We start from the raw sequence: 23,743 nt of genomic DNA, 5'->3' as shown, positions 1-23,743 counted from the left end.
ACTCAGATTCATGTTGGTATGTGAGCTCACTGGCTTCCCCCCTGAGCTTTGGGGACAGAAGAGAGCCCTAGACAAGCTCCTCATGCATTCAGTAGGAAAAAAGTTGAGGTTCTTTATGGTGCTCACTCAAACCTTGCTGGTGCCCACTGTGGGGAGCTGGGTTCCAGCCTCCTCATGCAGCATCACTGCCCCATATCTGTGTGCTCTGGTGTGCACAATCATGGGTCTGCTGCTCTCCTGAATTACAGGCTGGGGAAAAAAAAAAAACATCTTCAAGTATACTGCAATTCCTGGGGATTATTCAGGCTGCTCTACCCTTAGCAGATCTCCCTCAGGGAAAGTTCAAGCCTGTTTGGCTGCAGAAATCCCTCTCCAAATCCCCATCCCTATATGCTCTCCTCTTGTGCCTGTCCTTGTTGAGATGTGCGCTGCTGGAGGAACATCTGGTTTTTCTCACAACGCCTCAGTCTCTGTTGTTTTTTAGCATTCCTAGTCTGAGCAAGCACTGTGTTTGCTGCAGGGACTGGTGACAAAGGAACATCACTCACCCCAGGCTTCCTTTATGCTTTTATTTTTAGAGGGGATGTTTATTATCCTTGATATTAGATGATTGCTGAGCTACAAATCACCCATCCCGTGTAGCAAAAAAAATGGAAAAAAACAGTCCCTGTCTTTTTCTGCTTGGTTGGATTTAGCATGGCCCAGCCCAGCATGATGGCTTTCCTGGACTCTGGGACTGGGTGTGATGGAGGAGGCTGTTTTTTTCCCTAAGGTTGCCAGACTGGCTGCACACTCAAACGGAATTTGTTGCTGTCAGCTTGTCCTTTCATCCTTTCATCACAGCTCTCCACAGATCTGTGCTGTTTTTTGTCTTTTCTTTTTTCTTTTTTTTTTGTTTTTACTTATTTTTCTTCCTTTTACAAAAAGCTGTGATCTTGTGCAGGGCTGGACCCATAGGCAACATTGGTTTGAAATGCATTTGGCTTTTGCCAAAACCTCAGTGGGATTTGGAGTTGAACATTAACACTCCTCCCTGCTCCCTGCACAGCTCTCAATGTATTTTTGATTGCTGCTTGGCACATGGTTCGGCATCATCCCATGATCAGCAGGGTCCAATTCACACTTAGCTGGGACCCTGAGCAGTGCAAACTCCATGCAGCTGGTGAGCCTCACACACCCTTACTGGACACAGCTGCAGATTTTAGGAAAATGCAACATAACCCAACAAAAACCCCACCCAACCCCCCCAGATGCAAGGAAGGACATCTGCATTACTGGGACTCCATTGGAAGCTGGATCCAGCCTGTCACAGGGCTCCAGCTTCACTCCCACAAGCATCAATCTGGTGCACGGATGCTTCTCACACCTAAGGGAGAAGGCATTGAGAAAATTCATTTTTATTGCAAAAGCAGTAAGACAAAGCCCCCCTCATTTGAGTCATGTGTTGTCTGGTGCTGGTGATGTCTGGGTGTCAGAAAGCAGTCTTTGGTTCATACAGTAAGGTGTTGGGTGAGGAGGAAAAACAGGTGGCATGGGGCAAAGCAGGCTCTTAGTGGCTTTCATAGGTCTGTTTCTGGTGCTCATATAGCCACAAACTTCTACCCTGGCCCCTCTGCCCTACTAGAGCAGTGTGGGAAGGGGACCTGGGGGCAGCAGGGACAGACAGAGTGACCTCCTGGGACACATGCTGGAAGCACCAAGCAGCCTCCTTTTCTTCATCACCTGACACAGACCACAGATCTGTATCAGCATGGACCAGCAAAAGCCCAGGTCCCCCCCTGACGCTGGCACAGGAAGACACCTTTTGGGGGTAATCAGCAGAAATAAGGGCACCACTGTCTGGTGTGATGCAGGACTCAGGGAAGGTGGTCTGTGATCCATCCCAGCCTGTGCTGAGCGAGGGGGCACTTTCAGCCCCATCTAAGCAGAATGCTGTCGGCTTGTCACTTTTAAACACTCATCAAAGCATCAGAACACAAGCAGTAAATACATTAAAAAATCCACAGCCTCTACTCTAATTTCAATGAAGCCTGGGGTGAAAAAAAGCCCCAAACCTACCACCACACTTGGAATAAACAGACAAGTTAAACTTCATTTTGTTTTCCAAAGTTTTTTATCAATCAAGGCAATTCAAGTTACAGCTCTGTTTTCATAACAATTAGAATTAGAAAAGTGGTTAAAAATGATCCCACCAGCACTGCAGTCCAACTCAAGAAAACATGTGAAATCCAACCACCCACTAAAAGCTGACACATGACAAAATAAGCTTCAAAACCTAATCCTATGGGCATCATGCTGACCTGCTGCTCATCACCACCTGCTAGTGCTGACTGAACGAATCCCCATCACCTGTTTTGAGGCTTTTCCTTGGCTGAGTTAACCTGGTTTTGGACAGTGACCCAGTGTGTAGCCCAGAGAAACCTCCCTGGGTATTGGTTCCCAAAATGTCCATGCACAGAGAGCTTGTGATCTGCAACGTCTTAAGGATGCTCGACCTGGGCTGCAGCATAGTGTTAGTGGTTTTGGTAAAAAGTTTGATGGAGAGAGCATCCAGGAGCTTATGAGATAGCTTAAGGGAGCATTGCTGAGCCTGTCCCCAAAAAGGCTTGGTCATGTACCCAGGGAGTCAGACGAGCCTTTGCTCCAGGGCTTCATCCCTGCTCTCCTCCCAGCTTCCCCCTCCTACTAGCTGGAGCACTGAATGGCCATGACCACTTCTGCCCTAACCACAGTATTTAGAAAAATAAGGTTACTCTATAATCTTACTCATTCACAACTAGTTAATAAACACTTTTGACAATAAAACTTTCTTTTGAGGGGAGGGGAAGGAGGACAGTGTGTCTAATGGAGATTTTCCCTCCTGACAGAGCCCTGCTGAATTTTGGTACTTTCCTGGCACAAAGCTGCGGAGTGCAGCCACACAGGACTTTAAGATCCCATGTGGGAGATGGAGAGGTCAGCTTGGCCTCGTCGAGTGTCAACTTGTTGATAATGAGGCTCTGGAAAGGAGACAGAGGGTCTGAATAAACAGGGGTGTTTTGTACCTAGCCATAACATAAACTTTCCAAAGACTATGAAGACTTGTTATGGAATTCACTTGCTTTCTAGCCAATGGATTGTTAGTGGAAATGTACTGACTATGCGTGTTAGAATATAAAAGGCTTGTTTCAGAAAGTAGAAATAGAGACCTACATCATGACCATGATCATTACGGCAATAAAGAAATCTTCCTGGCAAGAGAACACTGTGTCGTGTGGCTAACTCACAACAATCCAGTCTGACAGCCAGTCTGCCACCACTACCCAAAGAGTCCAGCTGCAGCACCAGCCTCTGCCTCCTTCGGCAGCTGGCACCTGATTCACCTGAGCTGAGGGATGGAAGCAGTGGACTCGAGCTCTCCCCATCTGCTCCTACACAAAGTATAATATATTTTACTGACTTCTAAGAGGGGACCAAGGCACTCATGTGGTTCCTGCCATCATTTTCACAGTAAAGGGATTCTGCTAGGAAGGCTAAACCTTGTCAGAGTGTGTTTGTAGCCTGGAAAGCCACTGTTACTTGTACTGGGGCCAGAGAGCAAATCTGAGTCCTCACAGCTAAAAGCACAAGAAACCAGCTTAGGGACTGAGCCTGCAACTTGCCTGTGCTCCTGCTGGACCTGAGGACTCCCTTGAGACTGGTTTTGAGGCCAAAACACAAAATTACTCAGAGCAGATCCAAACAGACAGCAGGTTGGTTCCAAAGAAGCACAGACTCACAAAATGGCTGAGGTTGGAAGGGACCTCTGGAGGCCTCAAGCAGGGGTTACCTTGAGCAGGTTGCCCAGGACCATGTCCGGACAGCTTCTGAAGATTTCCAAGGACAGCATCCATCACACTGAACATTCTCACTTCCTTCCTAACTGTACAAGCACTTTAGATATTGCCCCAAACACCTGAGTTTCCACTTGTGGACGCTATCACAACCCATAGGTGCATCTCCTTTTTTGCCTCCTGCAAACCCAAAGGCAGTTGGCTTTAGAGAAAGACCATCCAACTCTACCCAAAAAGCTGCTCCGTCTCCCTGGGTGGTGGATTCACTCCTGGATGCAATCCCATAAGAAGACTTGCAGCTGCTGTGCTTTCTTTGCCCCTTGCCTTCCCAGACAGTGTGGCTCAGTTCCGAGCAGGCATGGGCTGAGAGATGCCAGCAGCCAGGGCACAGCTGGGAAAGTCCTGCCCCAGGGAACAGGGCTGCCAGACTACAACCCTGCTTGTGATTGCTTAGAGTGGAGATTGCTTGTGTCTCTGTAAGTGCGTCTTCCTGAACAAAACCAAATGGAAAGCTGGGAAAGCATCCTGAAAAAGGAGGAGGGAGAAATGCTGCGAAAATCCCCACATGGCAACGGGAGGGACATGAGCCGAAGTCTTACCCATCCTAGTGCTGGGGACTGTGGGCACAGGAACATGTCACCCCACATCCCCTCCAGAAACCTCTTACAACAAGCCCAAAAGCTGAAGAAATCCCCTGCATCTTCACGAGGGAGAGAAGGGCTGCTTCAGAAAAGCTCTACAGAACATTATCATTTCTCTAACTCCAACCCAAAATGGAGATGGATATTAGCTTAATTTCATGCTACATGAGAACATTTTCTTGGGTGCAGTGAGAACACCCACTGGCACAAAATCATCAATGCAAAACCTGGTGCTTTTCACCCACCAGCAAGCTGGCTAGCAGCAAACATTGCATCCATGACTTGTGCTGCTTGCAAGAACCTGCTGTTCCCAGGGAAGCGGCACAGAGACCCTTAGAGATCGGCTTCAGGCAGTCCTGCCAGCAACAAACCTGAAAGCTCATCTGTCCTTAAAAAAAAAAAGAAAACAATACCTGTTACTGTCCTGTAACAAAGCAGAACCGTAATGTATTAAAAAGATTGAGTGGGCACGCTGGTACAAACAGTGCTGCTACAGAAAAGGCAATATTGACACCCGTGGCAAAACACACAGGCCCATCTTGCAGCAGCATCAGATGGGCAAGGAGATGGAATGCAAGCAATATATAGTCTGTTCAACTGAAATAACTGCATGCCACACATGTAACCTGGCCTGCCTCATACCCAAGAAAATGGGCAAGTGTTAGTCCAGTGCCATGAGACGGGGAGGGAAATAAATCTGTAAATACATCTCTTTATAATCTACTTTGTTGGCTGCTCTTAAAAATGTCTTTTTAAATATACTTACCATATTAGAAAACTTAAGGCAGGCTGTGCTGTAGCAACCCTCCCACATCACACACCGCAAGCCAGTGCTGAATGCTCCCATAGGAGAAGAAATGCTCTCACAAGGCACTAACCAAACCTCACCTCTTAAAATCCTAGGGAACCGAAAAGGTATTAGGTTTGACTGCATGACAACTCAGTCTTCACAAACAAAGAGAAAATTCTGCCTACTACAACCCAACTGCAGCCTCCCATCTGCACCACATTAAACAAAATAGACCACCTTCCTCCAAAAACAAACAAAAAAAATCCCCAAGGAGAACGAAGTCTATTTAATACATTTCCACAATCGCAGACCCAAATGAAATGTGCAATTAGAATTATTATTTGTTAAAAAGTTGTAGCATAAGGCATGGTTTTCCCAAAGCAGATGGAGGATCCGGTTAGGAAACCCAGAGGAAGTAGGCGACCTCGTCCAGGTCGACAGGATAGTCCGTGAGCAGCACTGGCGTCTTCTCAAAGAGTTCCCCCTTGTAGCTGCGCCATTTGCCCGCCGGCAGGTAGACGTCGCGCTCCTGCTTGCCCATCTCCAGCACAGGAGCCACCATGAGGGTGTCCCCAATGAGGAACTGCGAGTCGATGCGGTGCGTGGCCTCGTCGCGGGGCGAGATCCACCAGATGGGCCGGATGATGGGGTCTCCCGTGTCAGTCACCTCCCCGGCCAGCTCCAGCAGCAGCGGGGCCACCAGCGACTCGTGCAGCTCCGTGAACTTCTGCGCGATCTCCACCACCTCCTTGTCGTAGAGCCACGGTGGGATGGAGAACTGCATGGAGGGCATGAAGGCCGACAGCTCCAGCCATCGGATGTACAGCTCCCGGTCCGGGATCTCAACTGCTCCATCCGTCTTGTTGGGGAGGAAGTTTCCTCCAATCATGTCAGCAGATATAAAGGGGTAGCCCAGCATGCTGATGGTGAGCACTGTAGGGATGAGAGACTTGAGGCCAAGCTCATAGCCCCACACAGAGTCGCGGTCAATGATGCGGAAGAAGCAGGAGATGTTCTGCGACTGGTAGCCCACCCGTACCTCAGCCAGCTCGTAGAAGGGGATGGCCATCTCGGTGTAGCGCCGGGACCAGATGCTGGGGTCGGAGAGAGGCCGGAAGGTGCTGAACTGCTTGGGCAGGTAGCTGGTCTCACCTGCGTCAAATTTGAAGGAGGAGATGCCGTACTTGTGACGGAGCTGGCGCAGGTGACTCTGGAACCAGTCCCGGGCTGCTGGGTTGGTAAAGTCCAGGATGGCCCCAATGCCATTCCACCATTCCACCATGGCTGGCAGCCGCCCCGACGGCTCCTTGATGAAGAGCTGACGCTCAATCCCCACACCAAAATTTGAGGAATTATAATTTATGAAAGGGTGAGTCCACAGAGTGACCTTAAACCCATCTTCCCTCAGTTTTGTGAACATCTCAGTTACGTTGGGGAACTTGACAGGGTCAAAGTCAAAGTCCCCATAGGCCTGTGTGTACATGTCATCAATTTCAATGTGGCTGCAATTGAAATGATATTTCTTAATCTTTTCTGCAAATCGCAAGAGTTTATCCTGATCAATATCGTTCTTGTAGAGGGCCCACGTGGACCAGATGGGGTATCGGAAGGCGTTCTCAGCAGGGATCTTGGAGGGCTTGTTGAAGTACCTGCGCACCATGTACTTGTGGATGGAGGTGACGTCGGAGCCCACGCACACCCGGTAGCTCAGCTCGGGGAAGGGCTGCTGCCCTGGCGGGGGCTTGTAGGGAGAGTCCTTGTAGCGGGCCTGGAAGAAGAGGGAGCGCTCGGTGGCGTTGAAGCCCAGGTGGAAGGGCACCGAGTCGTTGATCTTGATGGCCGCCGCCTTGGAGGAGAGCCAGTAGCGCTCCAGGATGCCCCCGAAGCTGTCGCGGAAAGAGTAGACGTCGCTGGTGACGTAGGGCACGGGCTCCTGGTAGCCCGCCAGGCGGATGGGCCAGTGCTGGGTGCTCATCTCCGAGCCCCCGTACCAGTGGGCGTCCTCCCAGAACATGGTGTGCTCCACCGCCGGGCCGGCCGCCAGCTCCTCCCAGCGCACGCGGTAGCACATCACTGTGTCCTTGGGCTTCACCGTCTGGATGAAGAAGTTGAGCGGCCCCCGGTCCGACCGCGTGCAGCTCAGGATCTCGCCCTCCTTGGAGCACGACTCCAGGTCCAGGCTCCCCGAGCGGAATGCCAGCCGGAACACCACCTCCCCGTGCTGGTTCCTGATGACGAAGCCGTCCGCCCGCAGGTCCATCAGCTCCGTCTTGAGCCGCTCCGCCTTCCGCAGGGACACCGTGTAGTAGCACCAGGCCACCACCGCAGCGATGAACAGGATGAGGCCCAGCGTGACGGCCCCCAGCATGGGCCTCAACTCCTTGGATGGCTTCTGCTTCACTGGTGTGAAGTTTTCAGGCAGGAAAGTGTACATGGCACTTGTTTTCTCTATCACTTCTTGCAGAGGAGTGGGAAGAAAGTTGTCTCTGCAGCCAGGTTGGGGTTCTCAGGAGAAGAAAACAGGGAGTTCCCACCTCCACCGAGGCCCAGAGCACATGTCTCTGAAAAAGAAGAGGATATATATAGTCTGGGAAGAACCTCTGAACCAAGGGATCATTTGTCATCTGTTCTCTGTCTCAATTTCAGCTGCTCTCATTGCCCCCACACTGTCAGCTGGATGTGCTGCATGTGGGGTGGCATCCACAGCCCCAAAACACCCTGCAGATGACATGCCAGGATCCCAGCCTGGAAACATCCAAGCATTATGTGCCTAAGCTTTTGGCTGCAGCCTGCTCCCCTGTACATGGCCCCAGGAAGGAGGCTGCTCAGAGAGCCAAGAGCTGAGCGCTTTCCCTGTGCTGTGGGACCAGCCAAGCACTGTGCTGTAGGTTCAGAGTCAAAAAGTGAAGCAAGGACATGGAAAGTGAAGGGCAAAACCAGGCAAAGGAGGAACAGGGATGGAGAGGAGCCATGGAGATGCTTGTGCATGCCTTGATCCCCAGGATGCTGTGTTGTCTCAGGGGCTTGGCACAACAAGGGCAGGACTAAACAACTTTCCTTGCCCCTTCCAGCTCATCACAGGTGGAATGCCCCAGGACTAGCAGCGGGGCAGCCCAGCTGCTGATCTTCCTGGGGATCTAGCCTGTGGGGAAAAACAGGGACATGAGGATCTCGGAAGCCCTCTGCTCCAAGCAGGGGTGCTCAGGTGTGAGCCTGAACAGCTGGGTTCTGGAACCTGAGAATGGGCTCTACAACATGCATCACACTCAGTATATGTCTTATAGCAACAGCTGGGGATTTTTTTTCTTGCAAAAAGGAACATCAGAGAGCAGGCTGCCAGGCAAAGGTGCAGGGACAGAGTACAACATAGACACAGGATGTTTGGGGCAGGAGCTGCAGAAAAGGAAAGATGGAGTGCAGCTGCACGGTATGAGTGCTGGAGTGGCCATGTCAACCTTCTGCTGGGTGCCTGTGATTTTCCAGGCTGCCAGACGCTTTAAATGGGATTACAGCAGCATTAGGAAGCGATTAGCAAGAGTGGGTGGTAGGCTGAGCTAAATGACCTGTCCCGCAGCCAAGTCCCATTGAGCCTTTGCACAGACAGGAGCAGCTCTGGTCACTCTGCCTGTGTCACCCTGGTCAAGATGCTGCCTGCAGGAGGGGATGGGGCCACATCTCCCTGCACACATAATGCACAGCCAGCTGAGCCCAGCCACTAGAAAACGGGCAATAGGGAAATTGGGCAAAAGAGACGTTGGTAGGAGATGCTGCACTGGCATTAAACCATGCTCCTACATAAACACCTCTAGTGTTAGAGTTAGACACAACCAATAGAGCTGAGCAATGCCTCAGGGACACTCTGATGCCCAACCTGGAGCTGCTTCCCTGCTGCCCATCTCCACAAGCTTGGGCATCCACAGCAAGCAAGAGGTAGCAGCCAGCACCAAACAACACATGGGGCTGGTGCACATAGCTGTGCGTGCTTCAGGACCTACAAATGTGTGGGCATAGCTCAAACGAGTTCCCTCACTCTCTGCACTGGGGAGTTCTGGGCTGCCAGTGACAGAGCTACTGCTATCAGAGACAAGGCTGAGCCTTGTATGGGCCCTATCTTGGGACTGGGAGGTTTGAGAGGGGAGGAAAGAAAATGCATCCACCTGGAGAGCAGAACTGGTAAATTATTTGGGGAAAAGGATTTTTGGAACCTGTCATGTTTCCTGAGAGAGAGGAAATAAATGGCTTTTTCTTCCCTAGATCTCTTCTGGGGTTTTATGCTCCAGAAATGGCTGATTCTGCCGCTCTATTCCTCATCTCCACTTAAAACTGAGAGCAACAGGGGCTCTCTGGATTGTCATCGCCCTCTCAGGAGGTCGGTTTATTATTTATGAACCACTTTGAATCTGCTCTATTTTTAGGCCATTTCCCCCTCCATGGGTCGGAATTTGTGATGTGCATGGAGGAACCAGCACTGCTGCTGCCACTCAGGAGTAAAGCAATGCAGTTTGTAGGAGAGGTTTTACGCCCAATCTGTCTTGTAGTGCTTTAAAACCCTGGTGTCCAAGCCAGCAGATGCAATCCAGTCCATGTGTTCAGCCTGTCTGTGGGCCTGGTGCACTGAAATGGGGATGCAAAGGATAGCAGTGCAGGGACAGCTGGCAGTGGCACAGCATCACTGGCTGACTCAGGGAGCCAAAATGCTTCCCTGCTTGCAGGATAGTGGCAAAGCCAACACAACAGCTGAGCCAACCTCTGCGGCTTGGCTCAGGCAGCCCTCCATGCAGGCAGCCCACCATCCTGCACTGTCCCACTGCAGAGGATGGTAATTTGTACATGCTGTCAGCAGGCAGCACCCAAAAATGCTGAGTGGCACCATGCAAAGACTCTCGGACCCCAAAAACCAGCTGCAACTCAGCACCCATCAGCATCATTTCTGGCATCAAATGTTCATGGTGGGAGCAAATTTGCAGAGCAAAGGTGGCTGAGAAATGATTTTGCAGCCTTGAGACAGCAGAACTGTGCCACACAGGGCCTTACTCTGTGCCTGGCCCAGCACCTTTTGGGTCCTGTTAATGCAGTGTGCAACTCTCCAGCCTGTGATCAGTCCCAGAGCAAAGTCTTTCAGGCACCCCCAAGATAAAGCCTTCCACCTTGCATGCAGAGAGCCTGCACATGCAAAGCCTCTTTCAACATATTTTGGAATGCGACTTTGTTATTTTGCTCCAAGATGACATTGCTGTGACCTCCAGCTCCTCTAAAAAAAGAAAACAGGCAGGGAGGACAGCAAAGACAAGCAGCATGGTTGCAGCTTGCTGCGATGAAGCCTCCCAGCTGAACCAAAGCAAAGCTTTTTCTTTCTCATTCCATGGAAACAGCCAGTCACTGTGCCTTGATCAGAGATGAAAGTGCAGCATTCAAGCAGGACACACTTTATGGAGTAAAAATAAAAATCCTTTTTTGATCAGTTCTATTTTTACTGATACAGCCGCTGAATGTGGGCTGCGAGGCCCACAGCACCATTAACCCCAGCACCTTTATAATGAGGTCATTCGTTTAAAAATGGTCACCTTCATCAAACCCCCCTATTGCCCCAAATTGTCAGCTCTGAACTGTGCTGGCACCAAGTCTGTGCCAACACCCTGCGCTGATTTCCCAGGCCTGCATGCCAGGAATCTACACCCAAGGGGTACAAGGTGCCACCACCTCCACAAACACCTGGCAGGGGTTGAGCAGATGGAACACTGCAGTCTTCACCACCAGGCATTTCCAGTCCTTAAAAGAGCAGCAAAATAGGGAAGCGAAAAGGAAAATGACCTCTACGAAGTGCCTATGGGGGAAAAAATGCCACTGAAAGCATGGAGCCATTGACTTGCTAAAGGGACTTTGCAGTCTGCCAGCTGTAAATCTGAAAGGAGCTGGGATGAGCAAACCCTTCTGCATATTAAGTTTATCCAGTACTTTGAGTGAAATTGCTGTCCCATCTGATGGGAGATAGGAGGCAGGGGGACTCGTGGCAGCACGGCTGCTCCATGGACACGCTCCTCACAGTGGCATCAATTTGTCCCCTGCCCTGCAGTCACCGTGGGGTCCTGGGTTTGTCCCCACGGGGTACAAGCTACTCCTAAGTCAGCCTGGAGGGACACAGGTCCCCAGGCAGTCACAGGGACAGCCAGAACATCCTTTCCAGGGGACCCAAAAATGCCTGGTTTCAGGGACTCGCAGGGTGTAATTTTGCAGGAGAGAAGTGAGAGCTACCTCCCTGCTTCTGGGATGCCACTCCACGTCAGTCCACAGTCACGCAGACATCACCACACCAGGATGTGGGGTACAGACAGCTCATCCCAGAGGGGACATGGCACACTGGAAGAACCTGCAACTTCATTGCCTCCTGGGGCAGAAATCCACATTGCTCCTGTGTCTCCAGCTGCCCTGCCCTCCACACAGCACTGGCAGGCTGCAAGCAGAATATGCCTGAGGCAGAAGGAAGGGACCTGCATATCATTGGCTTGTCACTGTCACAGGTGTGTTCTCTCTGGCACAGTGATGGCAGCGTGCAGCCAGCCCTTGGGCCATAGTGGCAGCCACAGACATTGTGGTGGCACGGGGTGAGCACGGGGGGCATTGCTGGCACAGGCAGATGTCAGAGTGGGATTTGGGCTCACCATTCATCTTCCTGCAGCAGGAGAGGAAGGGATGGCAAACAATCATCCTGCCTGCACTCAGAGGTTTCAGGAAAGCAGAAAGCAAAAAAAAAAAAAAAAAAAAAAAAAAAAAAAAAAAAAAAAAATCAATCCAATGCCAAATTTAAAAACAAACAAAACAAACATTATTTTTATTGTTTTCCCCCTAAAGTCTAAACACAGCCATGATTCAGCACTATAACAATGCTGCCTCAAGCAAAAGGAAACAAGCAACCCCTCTGCTGCTGGTTGCACCAGGCATCTTGAGGATAAACTCCAAAGTGCGTATAGAGAGCTCACCAGAAAAGGGCAGAAATACTGCCAGGACATTGCGCGTCTGCAGAAATGAACTGCAACATTCCCTCTGCTGAACCTTAAACATTTCCACCTGTATTGCAGCAACTGGTACTCTGCAGCTCAGTTACGCTTCTTGAAGCTGCCTGCATCAAGTGATGCTCCAAACCCAATTAAACACCTCATGGGTGTTTGACCAGGTCTGCCACACAAAAAAACCCACAGTGAGTCAACCTTGGCAGGAAATGTCTTAATATTTAATACACCTGACGATTCCCTCTTCAGAACATCCTCTTTCTTTGTTCTTTGCTGTGTGCTAATTGGTAAGATGAAGTTTTAATAGGCTGGTTTTTAGCTGCACACAAGCAGCGCAGCACAGCCAGCTCACACCTAAACCACGCCCACTCACAGTGCCCAAATTTCCCCAAGATGCTGAACACGCAGGCCCACAATGTGAGGAAAAGGAGAACTGAACAAACCTGTCCCCAGAAGCCTTGAAGGTACAAATGCAAAAAGTGACGCCTCACAAAGTGGCCATGGGTCTGAGACCAAACGCTGCGCAGGCAGCCAGCCGTGCTGCTCTCCTGCTTCCTCACAAGGATCCCTGCTGGCAGCAGCAGCTCCGTCAGTCTCAGCACAGCATCACCCTCTGCCAAAGGGAAACGTGAGCGATGGCTGCAACAACCTCATGTGTGTGACCCAGGGCCCCAGCTCCTGCTGCACTGGGTCTGCATTTTGCTTCTTTTGCCACTCACAGCGTGGTTTGATGAACACAGCCCTCCCGCACACAAGAGGCAGCTGTGTCCATAGTGCATGAAAACAGGGACAAAACCCATTCCCACAGAATCAGAATGCAGCTGGAAGGGACCCCACGAGGATCACCAAGTCGAGCTCCTGGTTCCACACAGCAACAGCCAAACCCAATGCCTGCATGCAGCGTCCCAGTGTTCTGTGAGCTTCAGCAGCTCAGTGCAGTGCCCGCTGCCCTGGGCAGGCCGTTCCGTGCCCACCGCCCTCTGGTGCAGAGCCTTTCCCCACCCCCGGCCCTCCCCTGGCACAGCTCCATGCCGTTCCCTTGGCCCTGTCGCTGTCACACAGAGCAGAGCTCAGCGCTGCCCTCCGCTCCTTGAGGAGCTGCAGCCGCCATCAGGCTCCCCTCAGCTCCTCCACTCTGTGCCCAGCACACCCAGGACCCCCAGCCGCTCCCACGCTCCACCAGCACCGCCGCCCTCTCCCCAGCGCTCCTGAGCGCACAACACCTCAGCCCTCAGAACAGCAGAACAGAACAGCCCTCAGCAGGACCCATGCCCAGCCCCCCAAGCACCTCCACGACCCCGAGGCCCCGTCCCACCCATGCTGAGGACGCACCCCGTCCCCACTCGCCCTGCGGCGCTCGGGTCCCGTTGCGAACGCACGGCGCCGTGCCGGGCTCGGTGAGCAAACGCCAGCACGGCGGGAGCCGAAACCCGAGCGCACCCAACACCCAACCGCTACGATGCGATACGGGGGAGGAAACGGGAACCCCTGGCACAGCCTCTGCAATTTTCCAGCCTTCGGGTCCGGCGGGCTGCCCTGTTGGCGACACGGCACGCGAATGCCCGCCCTTCAGCCCCGCACACCAGCCCGAGAAGGGAGGCAGAGGAATCGCTGCGGGCTCCGCCGCTCCACGCCGCTGCTGGCACCTGCCGGGGGAGGGAGGGAGGCCGGGAGGGGCTGTCCCCGAACCCACCGAGGATACCCCCGCCTCAACCGGGCGCCCCGCAGCCCCGCACACTTACGCGCAGCCCCGGGCCATGGCAGGGCTCCTGCAGCGGCACTACCGTCTCCCGCCGCGGTTCCGGGGCTGGGAGGAACCGGAGAGCCCGCCCCGGCCCTGCCCCGGGCCCGCCCCGCTGCCCCGGCCCGCCCCGAACTCCGTGCCGGCGGTGCCCTCGGCGCTGAGGCCGCGGCGCGGGGAGGCTGTGCTGCCCGCTGGAGCGGGGCTCTCGGTTCTTCATTCAGCAAACGCCTTCCTGAATTACCCGCCTTCTTCCATCAGAAGTCGCTCGCAACCCCTCCTCCCTTGTTCAGCCCCTCGCTGGGGGACCTCAGCCCTGTGCCTGGATAATTTGTCAAAAGAAAGCGTGCCCGGAGTGCGGGGATGGATGGCCGCTTCTATTTCTGGAGGTGTCACTGTGCCCTGAAAGCTCTTCTTGCGTGCTTCGGTCTGTAGCTTGCGTTAATAGCTCCTGGAAATCACAGAACCATAGAACCCTGTAAAGCCTTGGGTTGGAAGGGACCTCAACCCCCCCAGCTCCACCCCCTGCCGTGGGCTGGTTGCCCCCACTGCTCAGGCTGCCCAGGGCCCCATCCAACCCGGCCTTGAGCACCTCCAGGGATGGGACACCCGTAACCAAGGTTTGTCCAGTTGTAGCCCAAGGTCACAACATTTACTGGTCTCCCCTTTGCAGGGAGTTCCTCATTCTGTAGGAACCGAGCTGCCAGGGGTGGTTGTCCAAAGGTTTTATTGAGAGCTCATCTTCACTTTCCACTAATGTGCAGGTGCGTGGTACATCTCTGAGGCGAACTCAGGGTGGATGGTGTAGCTGCCTCTCTGCACTCCTCCCAGCTTCTTGAAGTGGCTGGAGTCCCACCTAGGAGAGGAGGCATGCGGTGCTACATGGGCAGGATGAAATTCTGCTTCTGGCTGCCAGCACTGCAGAGACAAGCACTGCCCACACAGCCTCCCATCCTCTATCAGCACCTCTGGGTACTGAAGCCGAGCAGTAGAGCTGAGATCCCTGGCACTGTCACCTCAGTGAGGTCTCTCCCTGCCACCCCCACTGCTTGCACTGTCATTTTCCTAAAATCTTAGCTTCCAGACCCATGTGAGTTCAAGAAAATACACCTTATTCTCAGTGGAGAAGACTTTGAGAATCATCTCACCAAGGTTTGGGCATGCAGACAGCTATGGAGACCTCAGTGCTCCTTGTCTGTTCTTGTTTGTTTTCAGTTTCTGGCCTCAGAAATTTAAGGCCAATCATTTTCTGCAAGCCTAACTCCTAATTTTGGATCACAGGCAGCTAGTTGGTGCAGTAGCACAGCAACAACTATGCTGGAGAACAGCCTCCTCTCTCCCTTGGCTGCTTCCCTGAGGGTTGTTCTAGGGAAAAAAACTGCCTCTGCAGTGGAAAGATCCCAAAGATAAACACACAGGGATTAAGGATCTGCAGCGAGTGAAGGACATGGCTAATTACTGTGTAAAGGGCAGCATGACTGGGGAAGGGATCCTTGGATGACAAAAGCAGGCGATGGCAGAAAGCACAAGAGCTACACAGGCAGCACGAATGTGGCACCAAAATCTGTTTGGTGCTAAGCCATGTACAGCCAGGTTTAGGGGCACCACCGAGAGTTTGGGTGCTGTGCAGTCCCAAGGACCGCAGGATGCAATCAAGCACAGCAACACCTGCCCTTGAGGGATGAAATTTAGTGGCTTCTTCTTCACAGATAGCAATAATGGGCTCCAGCTCAGCACCACAATGGTGCCTGCTCTGCCTGGCTGTGGCCTACTTAATCCGTAAGATGGAGGAACTTGTTACTGACTGACCACCATAATGGGATCCACTACCCCTCAGGGTCTGCTTTCTGCACCATCACTCCCAGAACAATCCTCTGAGCAATTTTGCATCAAACCCTAACAGAAAGGGACCTAGCCCCTTGCTGGTGGTAGGTAAAATAATAGCTTTGCACCAGGGCAACTTGCCTTTGACTGGAGCACTCTCACACATACTGTGTTCATACCTAGGGCTCATATATGGGTATGATGGCCGGGGGTGATGTGTAGGTACACAGAACGTCACCATAGGGCTGTAATTGCAACATGGGATGCTCCTGCAAGAGACAAGAGGCAGAGTGAGCGGTGGTCCTGAGAATAGAGGGCTGTTTTTCCCAACCCACTCAACCCAGCTCATCCCAACCAACTGATCTCATCCTAGCCCACCCAACCCAACTCATCTCACTTCAGCCCAGCTCATTTGAATCCAAGCCATCCCGGTCCAAACCAAAACACTCACTGATCCATTCACAGCCCATCCCAGCCCAGCTCAACCTTACAGTCCGTTCTGCTAGCGCATGGAGATGCCTCCTGATGGCAGGGTCCCCATCAACATAGTAGTCCATCCCTCGCAGGCAGTAGTGGCGACCAGAGCATGGGCTGTAATAGCCCTGGAAGGGTCTCCTCCCTGACACAGTGTACACAGGCTGCAGGGACGATGGTAAGAGCCGCGACAGCCTGCGCAGCATGTCACCAACCACCTCCCTCTCTGCAAGTGGAAGGACAGAGAGGGTAGCAAAAAGGAGGAGCAGGCATCTGATCAAGCAGATGGCCACTGGCATGGCACAGGCGCAGCTACAGCTGGAGCTCTGGATGAGGGCAGTTACCATATTGGTTGAGGCAGGCAGGTTTCGGGGGATATGGCACAGGTATGCTTTGAAGAAAAGTCTCCATTCTCTTCTCCTGCAAGGAGTGATTGCAGCCTTTGTAGCATTGCCACCATGTCACTACAGAGCCCAGGGTGCTGATGGCACCCAAGGTAGCTCCAGTTTTGCAGGGGTAAAGTAAAAGGGGCTAGATTCTACCTTGGGTGGCAGGGGGAGGTAGGTGCTGTACTTGTTCCAGGCTGCACTGTTGTAGGGTCCTGCTCGCCAGGTGATGTATTTGTCCTCATTGACAAAAACTGGGCTGTATTTCTCTGAAATGAGAAACAGACAGGACTGACCTTTGGGCAGGTGGCTGCCAGTGGGGTCGGGGATGTGTGACACAGCTGGAACATCCCATCTGCTCTCTGAGTCTCACAGATACAACACCATGGGTTCAGGGGCACTTGAGAGGTGCTGCTGCTGGGGTCCTTGTTAAGGGCCATTGGGACCTTCATTGGTGTGAGTGCCAGCACCTCCATTCCACTGGTCAAGAGACAATGGAGGCAGGGTGAATGGTGGCACTGAGAATGAAGGAGGGCATGTCCATTCCAGCCCAATCCAGCTCATCTCAACCCAACCGTGGGAGCCAGGAGGGACGTGTCCTTCAGCATCACTGACCACCAGTAGGTGTTGAGGGGCTACCAGTGGGGTGAGCCCAAGAGACCCCAACATGGGGATGCTGACAGGTGGTTACAGCAAAGCCACAAGCACAGATGGCAAGTGACGGCCACTTTGCCACCACTGGGGAAATGCAGAACGTAAAAGGAGGGGTGGGCAGAGTTGCACCTAGAACTGGCAGCTCCCTGCCTTGTGGCCCTCAGTGACGTGCTCTGTGTGACAGAAGGGGACAGATGGGAACTTACAGTACCTTCAGGTTTGGTCAGCCAATATTTCTCAGGCCAGTAAGCAGTGGGGTCAATGGCATTCCGGTACAAATACTCCTGCATCACAGCCTTAATCAGCTTCTCAGGCTGACCTTGGTGAGACACATTTTGCTCCTGGGGCATTGTTAATCCCTAAAGACAGTGGAAAGTGAGGTGAGATACCCAGGTGATGCACCTGCCTTTATCAGCTGGGAAATGTGGTGAAGCCAATCACTGATTATCAGGCAGGACCTAACATTGGAGACGCCCCAAAACTCACCAGCAGGGTGAATATCTGAATAGAGGGTGTGCGCTGGGGACAGAGAGTGGCTGGGTACCACTACCTCTTCTCTTCTGCATTTGTGGTGTCTGGGACATCCAGGTGCTTTGCAAAGCAGAGGATGGTGTGGGGACAACAGGGCCACTGCGTATAAGGCCAGCAGAGGTAGGGAAAGAAGCTGTGGGATAAAGCCCTGCAACTGGCAGAGGCCAAAAGGACTGGGGTGTGCCGGGATGCCTGGGCTGCAGGAGATGCTTCTGTCTCTTAGTAGCTGTGACATCCTTCTCCATGCCCTCTGCTGGCTCTCTAATTATAACACACACGTTAATGAGGCTGCAAGAGATAACCCATTTTGTGGTATGCTTCACATCAGAGCCTGCCTGGTGGCTAGACTGTGTGGGGAGAACCATATGGCTGTGGACCATAGGGACCTCCCTAGAAAGATCATGTCTCAGAGGTCTGTCCTCCTCCAGGAGCAGGGCTGGGAGATGTTCTGCCACACTCAGGACTGGGCAAGCCTCAGGGCTGCGAGCTGGGGAATCCATCTGCCCCCATCACAACCACATCACCTGGATGCCCTGCCTCATTTCCCCCTTCCCAGTGGCTGCACTCTGAAACCTGCTGATGGTCAGGAATTGTGTGAGAGCTTGTGCTTGTCTGCCCCATAAGCACACTCCACAGACACACACCAAGCCCAGGGGACAAGAAATGTGGAAAGTAAAAATGTTGTTTCTGCACTGGATGAGGAAAAGGGCAATTGATCTAAAGAAGAAAGCTGTAGCATATCCTTAGAAATAGCTGATCCCATATACATATTAGTAATCCCATATACATATTAGTAACATAGTTTAGAAATATAGTTACCAAATTACATGACAAATTCTTTCTCACAAAGCTGTAATAGGCTTTAAATGTTCTAAACAATGTGGGTATAGTATTCTGAACTAGGAAACATATTGTAAGGTTGTTCGTTAGGCCAGCAGAAGTGAAATGTATTTAACAAGCTTTCAAGGAGTCACGGCCTTTCACAAAGCAGAACTGTCCCACTCTGTGGAATGTTAGGATGCCATAGGCAGGCTCCAAGATACTCCCCTCTATCCTCCTTCCAAGCTTATCTCTGTGCAAGGACAGATGGATGACCAGAACAATGACCCAGTGTAAAGGGCACAAATGCTAGGAGGTAATTAAACAATTAAGAGGTTATGTTTACGTTTATGTTGTAAAGCAGGCATCCAAAAGTTATGTCCAGATGTTTGTTAAGAAAGCAATTGTTAGAAGGCAATTAACCAATGAAGATATCCATGTTTGGGTGGCAAGGATTTGTGTTTACTTGGTATGTGTATGATTAGTGAAGCGTTGAGAAGATTGTGAACCTGCAGTACTCAGCCAATGATGAACCAGGGGAGAAGGAGGTAAGCATCGGGCAATAGGGGATAAAAGATGGAACACTGTTTTCTGGGTGCTCTCCTGCTTGCAGGAGGCCTGCCATTGCCATTGCGAATAACATCTGCTTTATTGGAGATACCGTCCTGGAAAACTATTTGGATATTTCCAACAGAAGCCACAAGCACAGACATATTGCTGACCAGGGAACACGAGCATCCCCTGATATGGAGACTGAGGCAACCCATGAGTTCCCCTGTGCCACCCCTCACCCAGCCCTGAGCATCCTCAGCCAGGTAAGGGAAGAAACCCCGAGGCTATTACCTGGGTCACAAATTTGTTTTCTTTCCATAGCTGCAGTGGAGCCTTCTCATAGATGGTCTTTTTCATGGAGCATGGTGGCCGGTAAGCATCGGTGTAGGTGCTGACAGGAGTCTTGTGCTTTTGGGAAAAGAGGAACATGGTGCTGCGGCCACAGGGATGCTGGATCCTAGTGGATCTTAGGGTGGCTTACAGGCACTGCACAGGCCTGGAGAACTTGCGTGGAAAGGGAATGGGGCCCCAGTGCCTCTGTTCTGGAGGCTCCTTTATGTCTTTGTGGTCTGTATGTCATTGGTGACATCACAGTGTGGGAGAAGGGAGACTGGGACACATTCTGTCAGTGCTATGGCGTGTTCCAAAGGATACCAAGTAACAGCTCCCTGCAACCTGCATCCCTGCCTCAGTGGGCACTGCTGCATTCCCTTGATCCCAGCCTTCCTCCCCCTCCCACAGGCAATTAGATTAACAAGGATAAGAAACAGTTTCAGCTGATCCCAGTCAAGGTAACTGTATTTTGGGAGGTGTAGGACCATAGCTCGTAGGCATTTTTGGGTTTCTAGGCCCTCCCTCTCCTCTTTGCCTTGAAAAACGCAGTGCAGCACCACGTTGCTCCAGCCACCACAAGGCATGGCACTGGGCTCCTACCCACATGGCTCTGCTCTGTGGTTTTGGGGTATGAAGAGGAATTACTGCCTGCTCTGGGGAGCTCTCCATGTGTTAAGTTGTTGGGTTGGTTTTTTTTTCATTAAAAAGGGAGATTAAGGTCACCTTGTGTGGCTCATTTGCTATTGCAATAGTGAGCTCTGCAAGGCTGGTGTAGGTGAACGATCCCTAAGCTCAGTGCAGACAATGGGGTTACACAAGGGGAGGACTCACAGAAACCACGTGCTCTTTTTGCCCAAATCAGGATGCTGGGCGGAAGCCCCGTACTTGGACACCTCTTTTCTGAGCATCCCTGCACTGCTACAGGTTTTCATCCCTCCTGACTGACCAGCAATGCCTGAACATCAGCTCTGTCCATCTGTTAGCCCACCCCTGATTTCAGCATCAATGAGAGCTGGGGCACCTTGGGACACCATCCTGGCTCTGTTTGTATCCTCCCACCCTGCTGTCCAGTTCCCTCCAGTGACAAAGGCTGGCAGGCTGGTTTTCGTATGTATGCTTTTTAATATCATTAATTGTTACACTACACACAACCAGTAACAATGATAAATACTGCCATGAAAATGTTAAAAAAACAAAAATTACATGTTTCTTTTTTTTTTTTTTTTTTTTCCAAAAAACCCCACATTTTTAAATAAATTAATGCATAAAACTGATGGTAGGAAAAAAAAAAAAAGAAAACCCAAAACAAACCACAACACAACTGATCTGTTTAAGGCAATACCCTACGCGGACAAGAACAGAAGTACAACGTGTGCTACATGTTCTGAACAGGAAAAAAATAGAAAAAAAGAGAACGTACGAGATGCAGACTGATGCTTCGGGACTGAAAAACTCCCCAAACCAGATAATAAAACCAATGGCCAAGTTAAGTGCAGCATTAATACACTCCGCATGTCACATGATTAGCAGGTTCCTAACATGGACTAAGGTCAAGCTACAACAAATTTATCTTCCTAATTAAAAGGTTATTCAGGTCAAACCCTACATTTAACTCTACTTTGCATTTGGCTGTTTCAGCTATGTTTCACTATATGCAAGGACAGCTGGAAATTCATCCCCTATTCTGAGATTAAGGAAAAGGTTGGGAGGTCTCTCCTGAAAGGCATTTCCATTAAATATATCCCAGAAGGATCCCATTTTCAGTGACCCACAAATGCCTCCACTGGGCACCAGGCACTGCGCGGTGGAAGGAGACCTTGGAAGCATTTCCTTGGGGTTTAGTGTCTTTCAAGCTGAGGGCATGAAATGGACTTGATCTGAACACAGAAGAGGGCTGCCTCCCTGCCTGCCGGGTCATTTGGAGCCTGCTGGATGCACAGCCTGCTCTTTGCCAGCACGGGAGAAACTCAGCCATGGATACAGCCATGACATTTGCTGTTGAAGTTGGTGTGAAGCTCCATACCTGCCCAGACAGCCCATTGACCCCAATTATTAATGCAGCCCAGAACTTGGCCACTAGAAGGTGGACAATAATCTAAATGCCAAAAATATCCCCCTCTCCCTCCAAATTTAAAAGAAAAGGGACAGTAGCCACTCCCTGCCAGCTTCCCCTGGTGGATCCCCATCAGCTGTGACGCATGAGGTCAGCAGTGCCAGCTCTCACCAGCACTGACCCATACGTTCCCAGTAAGGTGCATGTCTGCAGGGTGCTGCCAGGGGGCAAAGAAGCTTCCTGGGACATGGTCAGAGCCTCTTGTACTGCCCTGCTGGGGTGCTTGTGGAGGAAGCTATAGTACACGAAGAAAGAAACTCAAGTGGAGTTGCTAAAAATTAAGACTTGTGATAGCCAACAGCTGTCTGGACTGCTTTGGGTCTGGGTAGGAGGGGGAGAATGCAGGACGGGGCTGAGAATCATTTTGGTGCAACTGCCTGTGTTGCCCAACACCAGTTCAAGGTGGGGACGGGGGAAAGATGATGGCTGCTTTCAGAAAAGAGTGAAAGGAGGACGTATGCAATATAACAAGGCTTGCAATTCTAGAACTAACCATTGTACATAGATACCAAAGTTTACCTGTGACAACTACTTATACTTCTATCACTGCTGCTGCTTTCCTCGCTTCCTTGCCTAACCCTTCCGTAGTTTGGGAAGCTGTAGCTGTTGGTGTGATGGTCAGCTCTGGCTCTCCCTCCATGAGCCCACACAGCACACAAAGGGACTCAGCTGCAGGATGCACTGAAGTCTGGAAGTCACACGTTAGACACGGAGCAGCTCTGCATGCAAGTGGCGTCTACTTTCAGAACCTTTCAGAAAACTATTTTGTAGTGGTTCATTCCCTTTGTTATTAAACTGAAGGTCCAGTAGCCCCCATGGAAGGATTTTAAATGGTTATAAATGTGCATAAGGGGAGGAAGGGGAATATCTTTCTGGATTTTCTCCCCTGCAAAAACTCTGTCCTCCACTAGAGCCATTCTCCCTGCAGACCTGCATCCATACCAGCATTTGCGTCATAGCAGACAAGGGAACCACTGAGAGGCGTCCCAGCTGTGCCTCCTCTGGGTGTCAGGCTCATGCAGGGATCTTGAGTCCCAGACCCTAGCAGGGTGATGGTGGCTCACACCAAGGTTTTCAAATCAGCTGGGTGACCCTCAGCCCTACAGTCTTCTTCTGGGCTGCTCAGGAGGGCAAAGGGAAATCCCGGCTGTCTCACTGGCTCTCCCACCATCACACTTGCTGCATCTCCTGCTGGGCTGCTGTGAGGAGAGCTGGCAGTGGTTTTCCACCTCTCCATGGGTCTGTATCACATCACAGCTTACTGGAGACCGCACCTGGGGCAGGTAAATGGGCAGCTAGGGGAGGGCAAACACCTCAATAAGTAACAGGACTTAGCACAGCCTTTCAGTGGCTCTTCTCCCAGTGCTTACTGCTCTGCTTCCAATAACACATCTGAAAGTAACATTTTAATAAGGCTTCAATTGTACCTTCCACTCCCAGATAAATTCTACTACCCCTCTCATCACTTGTTGCTGTGGAAATGGCTGTTTCACAGACTGGGTGCAATCAGCAAGATGTGTTCTTTCCAGAAGCAAATGCATCTTTGGCTGAAGCAGCTTTTCACAGAAAGGCTCAAACCCACCACCAGTTTCTGCTGGCAATTTGGCCTGGGAAGCAATGGGAAAAGTTGCTCTCTATGGGTGCCAGGGAAAGCTGCAGTCTGTCCTGGTGTGTGTGTGTGTTCTGCTCTGTGCCATGGCACTCTGCATGTCCTGCTCCACGTAACCCCAGTTAGCCCTGGCCCTTGCCTTCCCAACAAGCTGCCAGAGGAGTGCTCAGCCAGACAGCATCTACCCACTGTGATCCTGGGACTGCCACCAGTGGACACCTAGAGGACATTCTGACCAACTGTGAAAATCTACTTTCAAGACATGAAAAGCAGAGAGAGACAGAAGCTGTGAAGAGTCAGTTCTGAAGGATGCCAGAGGCCAAAACCAGGGTACATTCAGGGTGGCATGTGCAGCCTGTGCTTGCTGAGCCCAGCAGCAGCCAGGTGATAAAGCCTGTTCTGGTATAGGTAGGAGAGGCCATACCCCATGTGCGCTCGAAGGAAGAAAGGAATAAAC

At 51.5% G+C, this 23,743-nt stretch overlaps 2 protein-coding genes across 2 annotated transcripts; both read right to left on the bottom strand.

The window, feature by feature from the left end:
- Positions 1-5,640: 5,640 nt before the first annotated feature.
- On the bottom strand, positions 5,641-7,677 carry MYORG (myogenesis regulating glycosidase; the record flags this gene model as incomplete). Its single annotated transcript, XM_079549029.1, has 1 exon — positions 5,641-7,677. The coding sequence occupies one exon, from the start codon at positions 7,675-7,677 to the stop codon at positions 5,641-5,643; it is 2,037 nt and encodes a 678-aa protein (XP_079405155.1).
- A 7,067-nt stretch (positions 7,678-14,744) lies between these two features.
- SPMIP6 (sperm microtubule inner protein 6) lies at positions 14,745-19,660 on the bottom strand (the record flags this gene model as incomplete). The annotated part of the gene is made up of 7 exons (XM_079548330.1): positions 14,745-14,847; positions 15,995-16,084; positions 16,302-16,515; positions 16,634-16,709; positions 16,832-16,944; positions 17,541-17,688; positions 19,523-19,660. The coding sequence occupies 7 exons, from the start codon at positions 19,658-19,660 to the stop codon at positions 14,745-14,747; spliced, it is 882 nt and encodes a 293-aa protein (XP_079404456.1).
- Positions 19,661-23,743: the final 4,083 nt, after the last annotated feature.

This window comes from Tetrao urogallus (genome assembly GCF_951394365.1).
Source record: "Tetrao urogallus genome assembly, chromosome: Z".
In the NCBI taxonomy this organism is placed as follows: Eukaryota; Metazoa; Chordata; class Aves; order Galliformes; family Phasianidae; genus Tetrao; species Tetrao urogallus.
The sequence above is the reverse complement of the archived record's forward strand: the minus strand, read 5'-3'. Positions and strand labels throughout refer to the sequence as shown.